General features: G+C 40.2%; 1 protein-coding gene across 8 annotated transcripts in view; it reads left to right on the forward strand.

The window, feature by feature from the left end:
- SLC6A14 (solute carrier family 6 member 14) overlaps positions 1-13,684 on the forward strand; it is a 434,305-nt gene that overhangs the window by 397,191 nt on the left and 23,430 nt on the right. For 6 of the 8 annotated variants that reach the window (XM_044937355.1, XM_044937352.1, XM_044937354.1 and 3 more), the window contains 3 exons: positions 1,381-1,483; positions 9,224-9,372; positions 11,288-11,453. In XM_044937355.1, coding sequence (XP_044793290.1) covers positions 11,384-11,453 — 70 coding nt within the window. In that variant the 5' untranslated portion in view covers positions 1,381-1,483; positions 9,224-9,372; positions 11,288-11,383. Of the gene's footprint in view, positions 1-1,380; positions 1,484-9,223; positions 9,373-9,999; positions 10,372-10,496; positions 10,589-11,287; positions 11,454-13,684 lie in introns of those variants that run through there. The other 2 variants (XM_044937358.1, XM_006067050.3) reach the window with 2 other exon arrangements.

Here is a 13,684-nt window from a genome sequence, read left to right on the forward strand (position 1 = left end):
AAACTGGCAACAGCCACTGCAGCTGAATAGGGTATACCTTGTGATCCTGAATGTATCTGGATCTATACCTAATAGAAACACATATAGAAGACATGTTGCAGGAAAGTTCATCGCTGCACTCTTCAAAACAGCCCCAATCTGGAAACAGTCCAAAATGTCCATCAATAAAACAGATAAATTATAGTATATTCATACATTGGAATGCTAAACAGAATGACAATAGAGGAACTACAGATCTGTGTTATGGTACAACTGAGTCTCCAAAACATTTAAATGATGAGCCAAAAGAAGTCAAACATAGAGTGTACTTGCCATAATATTCCACTTATGAAAAGTTCAAAAACTGGCAAAACTAATTTATGGTGTTAAAATTCAAGATGGCGGTTAAACTGGAGGAAGGTAAGGAGGGATCTTCTGGGGTTCTGGCATGGTTGTTTCTTGAACTTGGTGCATGGGATTGTTATAGTTGTGAAAACTCTTCAAGTTGTACACCTATGATTTGTACACAAAATATTTAAGAAAAGCTGTATAGTATGCTACAGCAAATGTTTAAAAAATCATGAAAATTAGCAGATTCACTTTTCCTGTTTAGAAAGCACCAGTATGATATTATGCATCAGGTGCTTTCATTTTCTTTCAAGGGTCTCTGGCATGCTATCCTCTAGTATTCTGTAGGAAACTAGTATGTGTTTTCTTTGTCCATCCACTAGGTGACATAGCTAGGGAATCATTATCTCTTTGCCTGGCAGCAAGGAAATCTATGTGATTGTCTTTCCTAAGTATATTTTACTTCCTAGGATTGAAGGAAACTTTCAGAAATAATTTATTAATATTTTGACTATGGATGGAGTCAGATTCTTTTAATAAAGTGGTTGTCTGAAACTATTAACTTTAAAGAGATAATTCATATACACACATGTACTATGAGAGACTTTTTCCAAAAAATATATTAATTTCTTTTTCCTGTAGGTAGACTAGTAGCATTCCTTCTCTTACAATTTCAGCTGGTGAAGTTTAAGAGGCTTCTTTCAGAAGAGGTGTAGAAAACAGTGGGGTTACTCAGTAAGAATTGAGTTTGTGAAATTGTTCAACTGCCTTCTGATTTGTGCAAAATTTTCACATCCAAATAGCTAGAAGAAAGCCTTAGATAATGATCTCTTTTATATTTAGTGACTCAAAATAAGATGAAAGGGACTTCCATGAATAGTGACAAAAATTTAATCTCAGTAATAAGGGGAAAGAATGTGGGCCATAACTATTGGATCAGTTTTTATTTTAATGTTTCTTTTCCTCGACAAAATCACAATTAGGAGTTGGTTTTTTAGTTGCCAATGAGTTATTTCTAAATAAATCTCTAAAATGATGTCTTTTTTTTTTAAGCTAAGCAGATTCATGGCTGAGGTGTGCATACACTGGAGGAGAAGGCCATAAAGTCCAGCATTGTACAATTTGATGCTTGAAGGTCCTTCGTCATAATTTTGAGGTATTTTTGCGCAACAGAAATAGAATGTGCTATGCGTGATTTCCAAGTTTACAATCACTTTACTATTGCTTACCAGACCATGGTTTAGGCCTGGATTTCAAGGCACATGCATAGCCATGCTTTCTCTCTCCAACTTTATTTCTTGCCCCCACAAACAGAGTCATCTCATGGTCTCCTATACTCTGCTCATCCCTACCGGATGACTTAGTTTATATAGTTTCCTCTCTCTTGTGCCTGTAACCAAGCAGGACCCTATGGGCTCTTCCCAGGACAGCCCTTCTCCCATGTCCTCAGTTTTAACTCCTCTCTGAAGTACCTAAATGATAGTATTTGATGCACATTTCCTGAGTTACAGATGTGAACTCTACCCCTCCACCCAAATGGAAGATGTTAACTACTTGACAAACATCAGCACATGGGGCTTCCCAGGTGGCACAGTGGTAAAGAATCTTCCTACAGTGCAGGAACTGCAGGAGACACAGGTTTAATCCCTAGGTCAATAAGATGCTCTGGAGAAGGAAATGGCAACCCACTCCAGTATTCTTGCCTGGAGAATCCCATGGACAGAGGAGCCTGGTGGGCTACGGTCCATGGGGCCACAAAGAGTTGGACATGACTAAAGCGACTTAACAGCAACATGAGCACATAGCCTAAGGACTGATAATGTTAACCCCTGTGACACCACCCTGTTCCCTTGTTATCAGTCAATCAGAGAACTCTGTATAAGTGGATCTCCCTGTGACGCCCCCCACACCCCAACCTGGCTTTTAAAAATGTTTTGCCAAAAACCTTTGGGGAGCTCAGGACTTTTTAGGGCATGAGCCACCTGCCTCCTTGCTTGGCCTTGAAATAAATCTTTCTCTGCTCCAAACTCTGACATTTCAGTTTGTTTGAACTCACTGTGCATTGGGCACATGAACTTGCACTAACAATTAGGAATCTGTTCCCAGGGACGGTCAACCCTGGCCTGGGTCAGCCCCTTCCCTGAACCCCCAGCAGCTGTTGGATCCCATTTTGCTTCAGAGATCTCAGAGGGACTGTCATCCATAGCACAAGACTGTTTGGAGCCAAGAAACATCCAGAGATATGGTCCACATTCAGTGTTGTTGAGTGAGTCGCTCCAGCTTTCTCTGGCTCAGAATTGTCTCCACTCCATCTGTGCTGCTTCCCTTGTGGGAAGAGAATCACTGTGTCTGCTCTCTTTCAAGAGCTGGGCCCATTGTTTGGAGACCTCCATCTGAGAGTAGAAGTGGAATTTTAGACTACACCTCCTCTGATTTTCTGTGTGAACGTAGCTTAGTTGTTGTTTGTGTTTTTGTGTGTATCATTTTGGGGTGAGCCACTCATGATCCATTCTCTTTTGGGAGCCAGGCAGCTCTGCAGCCTCCGTTTTGGAATGGAAGTGGAATTTCTGGAATATGGCTTGTCTGATCTCTAGTTTGTGGGACCATATGTTTGTTGTTTGTTAGAGTTTGCATTGACCAGTTGAGACATCTTTGGTGATTAACGGGGCTTTGGTGATTAACAGGTTACCAGGATATCCTTCTCTATGGTGTTGGTTGGGATTTTCCCTTTTGAACTAGCCTTGGTCATTCATACAAGGCTTCCCAGGTGGTGAGGTGATAAAGAATTTGCCTGCCAATGCAGGAGATGTGAGAGACACGGGTTTGATCGCTGGGTCAGGAAGATCCCCTGGAGTAGGAAATGGCAATCTGTTCCAGTACTTTTGCCTGGAAAATCCCATGGACAGAGGAGCCTGGAGGGCTATAGTCCATGGGGTCATAAAGAGTTGGACATGACTTAGTGACTAAGCACGCATGCACACAGTCATTCATTCAACTTCATCTCTGATAATGCATTGGTTAGAGTTCTCCTCTTTTGGACTGATCGGGCATTGGATAGGAACCTTCTTTTGGGGGGCTAGGGAAGTGTGACCCTGAGAAACTAGTTTGAATTGTTTGCTTGACATTTGATAACACTGCTGTTGCTGCTAAGTCACTTCAGTCATGTCTGACTCTGTGCGACCCCATAGACGGCAGCCCACCAGGCTCCCCTGTCCCTGGGATTCTCCAGGTGAAAACACTGGAGTGGGTTGCCATTTCCTTCTGCAATGCATGAAAGGAAAGGTGAAAGTGAAGTTTCTCAGTCGTGTCTGACTCTTAGCGACCCCATGGACTGCAGCCTATAAGGCTCCTCAATCTATGGGATTTTCCAGGCGAGAGTACTGGAGTGGGTTGCCATTGCTTTCTCCTGGCCATGGATAATTAAGTATGGATGATCAGAGCTCTGTTCCATCTTACAGTTCCCTGGGGTATTTTTGTAAATTGAGGAGATCTTTAATTATGCTCCCTAAATGAAAGAAAATGCCTCAGTACTCTCTAAGATCTGGAGAACAAATGCCCCTTATATCAAAGTGGGTCTTTTGGTATTGCTGTTGGTGCTATTGGGTGTGTGTGTTTATATGTGAACGAGTGTCTCAGTATTGAGTCCAAACCCGCCTTTTTCATCCTGATTTTGCTGAAAATGAGGCATGAGAATGTGAGCAGGTGATATGTGCTATTGTCTATTACTGTTATTTGTTTGTTTAAACTAAACAAACAAATAACAGTATTTGGGATATTTGAGAACTGGAAAAAAAGAAAGTTCCCTGAAAATAGCCCCAAATGGCTGGGTTTTGTATAAGTAGTTAGAGGAGGAATTTATATTTCTCTTCCTGTGCCTGTGAGATATAAATGACCTACCTGGGGTCTCTGGAACTTATCTAAACATCTGTGTTGCTTGGAACTAAAGGAAAAAGGGATGTGGTAATAACATTTAAAAAACCCTCAAAACTTTTTAAGACTTTTATCATTTATAAGCAGCTAAGCTGATGTTTTGCAAAACTGCCACATCTTCAAGAAGAGTCATAAAAAGGATGTTTTAACAAAAACGAGTTTCTGATAACTTAAATCATAGTGCTAAGCTAGATAAGATACTTTAAAAATCTAATGGAAACCAATTTTGTAAAACTGTTAGTAAAAAAAGATTAATTATATACAACTGAGTAAACTGATGAATATGGTTATAATTTTTTGGTTTTGCCTGAAATATTACTGGCTTTTAATCTGTGTTTTTCCAGATGTAAGGAAATCCTTCCCGCTAAGTATAGTTATGACACAGAAAGTTAAAATTAATAAATAGGTATGGGAACTGGATTCCCAGGTGACACAGTGGTAAAGAATCCGCCTGCCAATGCAGGAGACTCAAGAGACGCACGTTCGATCTCTAAGGCGAGAAAATTCCCTGGAGGAGGCAGTGGCAATTCATTCCAGTATTCATGCCTGGGAAATCCCATAGACAGAGCAACCTGGTGGGCTGCGGTACATAGGGTCACAAAGAGTTGGACATGACTGAGCAGGCACTCACAAGCACGTCATGGGAACTGGAAGCAAAAACATAGAAGTCCAATTACAAATTAGGTAGTAGTTAAGTCTAGGAGGTTTCATCCAGTTCAAATAATTGTAGATAAAGAAGGAAAGAGAATTGTGCTATTTACTAAAGATTCTAAGGAATATTCACTGCCCAAGGCTGATCAATTCCTTTCTACAATTGCCTTTTATCACCCTGTTCAGCAGAAAGTAACCAGAGCTATCCCTTTCCCACAAGACTGTAGAGTGGACATTGACAGTGGAGAATTGTAATAGGCAATAACAAATCTAACTCCATATTGGATTTGTTTCTTTTACTTTATCCTTTGTATTCTATTGCTTTTGCTACCAGTTGATCACTAAAGGGACATTGCCTATCGTTTAAAGAATACATGATAGGCCATCTCAGAGAACTCTCCCCCATGCTTAAATGTTAAACAAAAATATTTCTGTTCAGTTCACAAGGAACATTCTGACCTAACCCACCAGTGAATGGCTGTTTTACAAAATTGTTTCTTGCATTAACAAATGTGTGACTGAGCCTCTGATAAAATGATGACATATAGTCCCATATGAGACAAATGATTGTTAATAGTGTAACTCTAGATATGGGAATAAGCAACAAGAGGGAATACTTACTTTCCTGGACCATAAGAAACTAGTAAGACAAGAGGTCCAGAGACTTTTGGCACTGTTAATAAGTCCTAGTCCAGTGATAGCACATTGAGTAGCCTATCAGTGCAATATTCGCCAGACCTGGGAATGAGCATTCCTAGCACATGGGATGAAATGCCCTCAAAGCCATGGTCAAATTTATGATGAAAGGGCTTTGCCAACTAAACATTGGCACTTGCCATCTGCCTCTACAAGGGTTAAATCATGAGCCACTGCTCCTGCTAACTTTGAACACCCCCTGAAAGGACTTCAGGGTGGAGATCAGGAATCAGGTACTCTATACTCTGGGAACAACTGGCAGAGCAGGCTTTCAGATTGTAAGATATGTTCAGAAGATTTTATGAGCTCAAATTATTGCATTTTCTCAAGGAAATGAAATCTAGGAAAGCGTTAAAACCAGTAATGGTGACATTTCCTTTGGCCACTGAGGAGAGAAATGCGTTTAGAAGCAAAAATGGAATAACTGTCAGACTCTGATGCCACCAGCCATTTTCAAAGCGGTATCTGCTGGAATTGTATCTGACCAGGACCCTATGGGTACCTCTGTCAAGTTTATGATTGATCTACTTATCTGAACCTTTATTATTTTTCTTGTTCAGACCTTGTTTCCTCAAGATTGAGGAGTATAAAGATAAGGGGGGATTTGTAACCAAGCAGGACCCAAGGAGGCTTCCTGGACAGAGTTCTCCCCCATATCCTCTGCTTTAGCTCCTCTCTGAAGTACCTAGATAACAGTATTTGATGCACATTTCCTGAGTTGTTTTTCAGATGTTAAAAAACTCCCCCTCCCCAACAAATGGAAGATGTTAACTACTTGTCGACCATGAGCACATAGCCCCAGGCCTCCTGGAGCCTAAGGACTGATAATGTTAACCCCTGTGACACTGCCTGTTCCCTAACCATCAGCCAATCAGAGAATTGGGCACAAACTGATCACGTTTGTACCCTGTCCTTTATTTTTTTTTAATTTTATTTTATTTTAAAATTTTACATAATTGTATTAGTTGTCCTTTAAAAATGCTTTGCCGAAACCCTTCAGGGAGCTCAGGGTTTTTTAGGGCATGAGCCACCTGTCTCCATGCTTGGCCCTGCAATGAACCTTTCTCTGGTCCAAACTTTGATGTTTCAGTTTGGCTTCACTCTACATTGGGCACACGAACTTGCTCTAACATGCCCACTCAATTTCTATACTTCTTTCAAGCCCAAATAAATTAAAAAATTCACAAACACAATTTGTTCATCAGTTAATAAGTCAGACTCCCAGAAAGAGAAAATGAGCTCCTGGTATTTTATGATCTTTTGGAGATGGATTCTAGACCAGTTTTCCTTTCCCTTCTTTGACCACAAAGTTCTAAATGGCCCTTTCTGAGTAAAAATTCCTAATAAACATTTCCTGAGTGCCTGTTCTGTGTCTGTCAGGATTTGTGCCAGGTATCGGAAATACAGGAATGATTAAGACAGTTTCCCTACCCACAGAAAGTTTGCAGTTTAAAGGACTTGAGGCCAGTTTAAAGGACTTGAGGCAAGTAATTTTACACAATGTAAAATGAGTATTGAATAGCATAGGAATCCAGAGGAGAGGCATCTAAGCCTAGCTTTTAGTAATAGAGGCACAACTATTGTGGAAAGATCTGGAGGAGGTAATACCTAAGCAGAGTCTTAAAAGATGGGTAGTAGTTAGTCAAATGAGTAAGGCAGGAATTTCCAGAAGAAGAAACAGCATGAGCAAAGGCACCGAGGTGAGTAACATGTTATGTGCATATGCTGGAAAGGACACACGAGCTCACGAGTTTGAGGCAGAGACTGTCAAGAGATGTTACGGAAAAGTTAAAAAGAAGCCATATCATGGAAAGCCATGCACAGCAATGGGGATAATATACCTAAAGCAAGCAAATAAGCAAAGACTAAATTCTTTACAGTACCTTCTGTCTTAAATTTTATGCCTCTAAACTCTGGTGGCTCAGATGGTAAAGAATCTGCCTTCAATCTAGGAGACCCAGGTTGGATCCCTGGGTTGGGAAGATCCCCTGGTGAAGGATATGGCAACCCACTCCAGTATTCTTGCCTGGGATATGGCAATCCACTCCAGTATTCTTGCCTGGAGAATTCCATGGACAGAGGAACCTGGAGGGCTACACTCCATGGGGTCACAGAGTCAGACACGACTGAGTAACTAACACTTTAACTTTCAAACTTTCCAAGTTGTTAGAAATTTCTCTACTGTATAACAGGCAGGGAAAATTGCTGATTGTTTCCTCTGCTTACCACTTATCCTTGAAATAGATAGATTCCTAGTCTCTTAAATTTTTTAAAAATTTTATTATTGGAGTATAGTTGCTTTACAATAGTGTGTTAGTTTCTGCTGTACAACAAAGTGAATCAGCTATATGTATACATACATCCCCTCCCTCTTGACCCTCCTTCCCACCCTCCCATCTCATCCCTCTGTTGCTGCTGTTTAGTCACTAAGTTGTGTCTGACTCTTTGCAACCCCATGAACTGTAGCCCACCAGTCTCCTCTGTCCATGGGATTCTCCAGGCAAGAATACTGGAGTGGGTTGCTATTTCCTTCTCCAGAGGATCTTCCCAACCCAGGGATCAAACCTGCATCTCCTGTGAATCCTGCATTGCAAGCAGATTCTTTACCCACTGAGCCATCAGGGAGACTCTCCCATCCCTCTACTCTAGGTCATCACTATTCCCATAAGTTCAGGTCAGTCACTCAGTCGTGTCTGACTTTTTGCGACCCCATGGACTGCAGCACGCCAGGCTTCCCTGTTCATCACCAACTCCAAGAGCTTGCTCAAACTCATGTCCATCAAGTCGGTGGTGTCATCCAACCATCTCATCCTCTGCTGTCCCCTTCTCCTCCCGCCTTTACTCTTTCCCAGCATCAGGGTCTTTTCCAATGAGTTAGTTCTTCACATCAGGTGGCCAAAGTATTGGAGTTTCAGCTTCAGCATCATTTCTTCCAAAGAAATCCCAGGGCTGATCTCCTTCAGAATGGACTGGTTGGATCTCCTTGCAGTCCAAGGGACTCTCAAGAGTCTTCTCCAACACCACACTTCAGAAGCATCAATTCTTCAGTGCTCAGCTTTCTTTATAGTCCAACTCTCACATCCATATATGACTACTGGGAAAAACCATAGCTTTGACTGGATGGACCTTTGTCAGCAAAGTGATGTCTCTGCTTTTTAATATGCTGTCTATGTTGGTCATAGCTTTTCTTCTCTTAAGTTCATGGCTGCAGTCACCATCTGCAGTGATTTTGGTTACCATCTATTTTCAGTGCTCCATGTAAACAGAATTTTGATATGCGACTTTGATAGTTTCGTAAATGCTATTAGGTTTGCTTTTCAGCTCATTCTTTCATAAAGAGGTTTATAAGTCTTCCTTCCCCTCCTCTCTTTTATGTCTGCAACAGGTTAATATAATTCCTTCATTTTAGCCTTTAGGTCATACCAGTATCATATAACACTAATAGGTCCATATACACGTGCATGTGCATGCTCACACAGACACAAACACACACAGACATACACACCAACCTGTGCTATATTCAAGACAAAATTAGATGAAAGTTACTGATATTTTCTCCTGACTGCCTTCCCACTTCCCTTATGGACTTTCTTCTGCCTTACCTGCTCAAATTCCCCAGGGCATATTTCTATTGCAAATGGAAGATTCTTGTCAGCTGGTGGAGAGCAGAGGAGCTGGACGCTGGACCCAGGACTTGGCTCATGGCTGGTTCATCCGTGTGCAGCAATTTATACTGTGCCTCATATAACTGACACCATCTTTTGCCTGGTATGATCGAGTTTAAATCCTTTGAGTTTTCTGAAGAAAAGGTGTTACCTTGGTAAACAGCATTATAATAGTACTTTCCTCCCTGGCCCAACCAGGATGCTTCCTCATAGTTTACTTTCCAGGCCTCGCCTTTCTTGCAGAGTGGAGTCCTTTGTTAGGGTTAGAATTTCCCATAAACCTGCTCAATAATTTGTTTTTGTTTGGCCTCTTTGAAATTTACACAAAGCATTCCCTGTAAAGGGCAACACTGTCCTGAAGGCTGAGAAAGGCGCTTCAGACACAGGCTCAAAGTTGCTCTTTTCAGGCAGAGCCAGCTGAGTAATCTTATCTCAACTGGCTGCTTTTCAAGGTGCCCAATTCACGAGCTTTCCTCTCTGGGAGCAGTGTTTGCCCCAGGGGATCAAGTGCTTTCTAGTGAAGGGCAAAACTTTGGGAAATCCCAGAGCCCAGGACAGTACAGTCTGTTAAGGAGAATCTTGGGGAATGGAATGAACCCCACAGACCATGTCCTTCTCTGCCTCAGGCACTGGTAGAGATCAGCACTTGGCCCCAGGACAGAGACCAGACTGAGAGGTTACAAGGAAGCAGGGAACCCAGGAAAGGAGGAGAGACTGCAAAGGCAGCTGCCAGGCTCTGAGTCAAAGGCTATCAGTCATCTCTGCTCCGACTGCTCCACTCTCTCACAGCCCAGCCCTTTCCCGGGGCCGGGGCAGGGGATTGCTACATGCCAGCTTACCTGGGGAAAAACCGGAGCCTCACTTTAGTCCCTTCCGGTAATTGACATGACAGGGCAACCAGGCGGGGGAGGAGGGAGCTTCCCTCCATAAATGGTCCCACCCCTGGGCAAGGTGGCTCACTCTGGCAGCTAGTGACTGGGGAGTGTGTATCCGTCACCAGTCAAGCTCGGCCAGACTGAGAGACAGGCAGAGCAGCCCAGGGAGCCAGTGAACCATGGACAAGTTGAAGTGTCTGAGCTTCTTCAAGTGCAGAAGGAAGGAGGTAGGAGTCTGTGAGCTGCGGACCTGTGGAGGGCTTGGGAAGGGAAAACTTAAGGAGAGGCAAATCTCAGCTTTTGCTCTCTTTGGCTGTTCCGTTTACCACATTTCTGTTCAACTGCCTTCAAGTGTGACTGAGATGTCCCCATAGAGGAGAGGAAACAGGACAGCTCTTACTCTGGTAGCGAGAAGACTTATGGTCGCCTCATCTTCTGCCTTGGGTATGCCCACCACCTTCTGTGTTCTGTCCCTCTCTGGACTGTGTCCATAGGTTAGAGGGAAATAAGAAAATAACCTGACCTGAGGGAACCCTTCCCTCTTCTCTGAAGTGGAGAGAGTGCTGTTCCACCTGATGGGACATTAGAATTTGTCTGAATATTATTTTGTGGCTTTCAGAAAAGCACTGGTTTTACTCTGGAAAGGAACTCGAACTTCCCTGACAGCTCCAAACATCAAAACTAGCAATTATGAAAAAGAGTCTATGATTTTTTTTTAAAGCAGAAACTATATTTGAACCTTTTTTTCAAATAGCTCCTCCAATTTCAAGAGTATTGATTTCACCTAATTCATCTTTAAGACATTTGTACTTGAAATTTTATTTGGCCATCTTCAATTGCCTTTTATACTGGGTGCCACATGTAACCTTTTCACTAAAATTTGGATGACATAACCCAAAGAACTAGTAAAAATATCCACCTACAGAGTTTTTTTCATTTTAAAAGCAGTCATGCACAGAGGTGTCACTAGCTTTGGAAAACATTCTCTTTGGCTATGTTTTTCAGGGTTTGTTTCTCTCTGTCTCTGTCTGCCTGTCTCTGTATGTCTTTCTCTCTCTCACTGTCACTCTATGAATTTTTGAAATTATGCTTTTGTGTAATTTTTAATAGAAAAATAAGCTGATGATATTTTTCTTTTTCTAGAATGCTGAGGTTGCACCTGAGAATCTTCATGTTAATGCAAATGATGAGAATCAGGAGCGTGGTAACTGGTCCAAAAAATCAGATTACCTTTTATCTATGGTTGGATATGCAGTGGGACTGGGGAATGTGTGGCGATTCCCCTATTTGACCTACAACAATGGTGGAGGTACTACCCGCTGCCCCAATTTATTTCCCCTTCAGTTTTAAGGGAGGTGCTCTATGGCCTCTGATGATATTTAAGACCTAAGGAAAGGTATATGATAATATGGGTTAGTGGGAGGATAGGAAATGAGCATACTTCATTTTATTATTAGACCATGGTTTTCTAGCTCAAGTTGGAAAGCTGGTTTCATAAGATCTTCAGATATAAACTTGATAAAAGTTGCGTATTTAGCACTTCTGATTTCTCATTTGAAATCCCAATCTTCATATGACTTACTCTTCTTAATTTATACATGTTCCTATAATAATGTATTCAGACTCAAGTTGTGTTTTGCCTAATTTATTGCTGAATCTAAGTAAAAGGCAGGGAATTCTCATTCTAATAGGAAATTCAAATAAATCATTTGCTTAAATAAAATAAGGCATTACATTTTAGAAACTTAAGTTTGGAAAGAGTTGATTAAAAGGTAATTAAAGATTTTGTACATTAAGTTGCAATATCAGTTACATATATTCCAAATTGGATTGACCAGGTAGAAGATCCTTCTAAAATGCAATAGAATTTAATTCAAGGCTAGGTGTTTAATTTCTGTAAAACAATCTGGTTTATACCTCATAGATCACTAAAGAAGACTCAATTAGAACAAGGAGAAAAAAATAACTCTGAAGTGATACCCAAAAGGAGACAGAATGAATTGCACAATCCTCTAGTAATGTTGAAACAACTTTTCACTTACACCATATTTATTTACTTGTAATTACAAGTCCTATTAGAAGTGTAGAGGTGACATTCCCTTATATTTCAAAATTGGATACCAGTGAAACTATGCACTGTAATTATTTTTCTTGGTACAATAGGATTTTGTGTGGTAATATTTCAATCTTACATTCCTTATTAATTGGTTATATTAAAACCTTCAAAGATTTAAGAAAGGAGCTCTGTTTATCAAACACTTTAAGTGTTGGTCCATAAATTACCAACATAAATTACCAACTAGAGCCAACATTGTTTAATCAAGAGTTTAGTATACATTTGAGCTGGAAGATGCGTCAGGAATCATATGTCCTAAGGTCAGTGTAGTTGAGAAAAGCATTCAGGTTCCTTTTCAGCCCCTTATGTTCAGGTTTAAATTAAGAAATACCCTGGGAGTTGATGTCATAAAGGGCCAGTACTTACTATAGATTTCTAGGAACTATATCAAACTAGGTTTAATAGAGAATTTTTTAACTTAGCTGAAACAAAATGGCATTATTTTATTGTATGCTATTACCTCTCTCACTGTTTCCTCTAAAAATTAGCTTATCATATTGGCTCTCATTTTTAAAAGATCACATCATTTGAGTAGTGGATGATCTGCTCTCTCTCAGTTGCTTCTCTTTTTTGCCCAAGGGTAGAACAGGAACACGAAATTCAAATTTGTCAAATGTTAATAGATTAGATTTAAACTTATGGTCAGGCTTAAAAGACTGTTGCTAAAATCTGGAATCATTTTAATCTTTAGATGCTTTTTAACACTATAAGAAAGAGAAGTATCAAGACTACCTTAGGGTCTAGGTCAGTAGTGTTAACTTTGTATTGCTAATCTACCAGTTATGGTTCTTATTAATAATGAAATAATATAATGGGTGAAAAGCCATTGATAACACTGAGGAAAATTGATTTTTGTATGTGTCTAAAAACCTGTTTACACTGGGCTGGCAAAATATTGCATATTGTTTTTCAAACAGATATTTTGTATTACTTTTTCTTCATATTTACCATTGGTGGGAATTAAACTTCTATTAGTCATAGTAATGATGGTATGTACATTGCAATATCTGTAAAAACATATTTGTCCTTATGTTCTGGTGACTAGTGACTTGCATGTAACAAGTACTTTATTGTCTTCTTATTTCTAGTAAAATATATTTTTAGGGTTAGAAAAAAATGTAATGCCCAGGTATGATGTTACAGTATCATAATGGGAAAACTATATGAAGAAAAAAATGTACATAATCCAACCCAAAGTCTATTTTACTCACTTATCTCCACATTTTCTTATTAAACATTGTTAATTTAAGACTTCTAGAATACTTAAACAACAAATTTAATATTCTGTCCCTGCTTCTACCAAAATTCTGGTCAAAGTTTTAATGAATTGTATTCCCTAAAAGTAGACAGGATAAACGTAAAATAATAAAAGGTTTAACAACAGCAACAAAAAAAAAAAAACAAACAAAATTGGGACTGAATAA

The sequence above is a fragment of the Bubalus bubalis genome, chromosome X (assembly GCF_019923935.1).
Source record: "Bubalus bubalis isolate 160015118507 breed Murrah chromosome X, NDDB_SH_1, whole genome shotgun sequence".
Taxonomy (NCBI): Eukaryota; Metazoa; Chordata; class Mammalia; order Artiodactyla; family Bovidae; genus Bubalus; species Bubalus bubalis.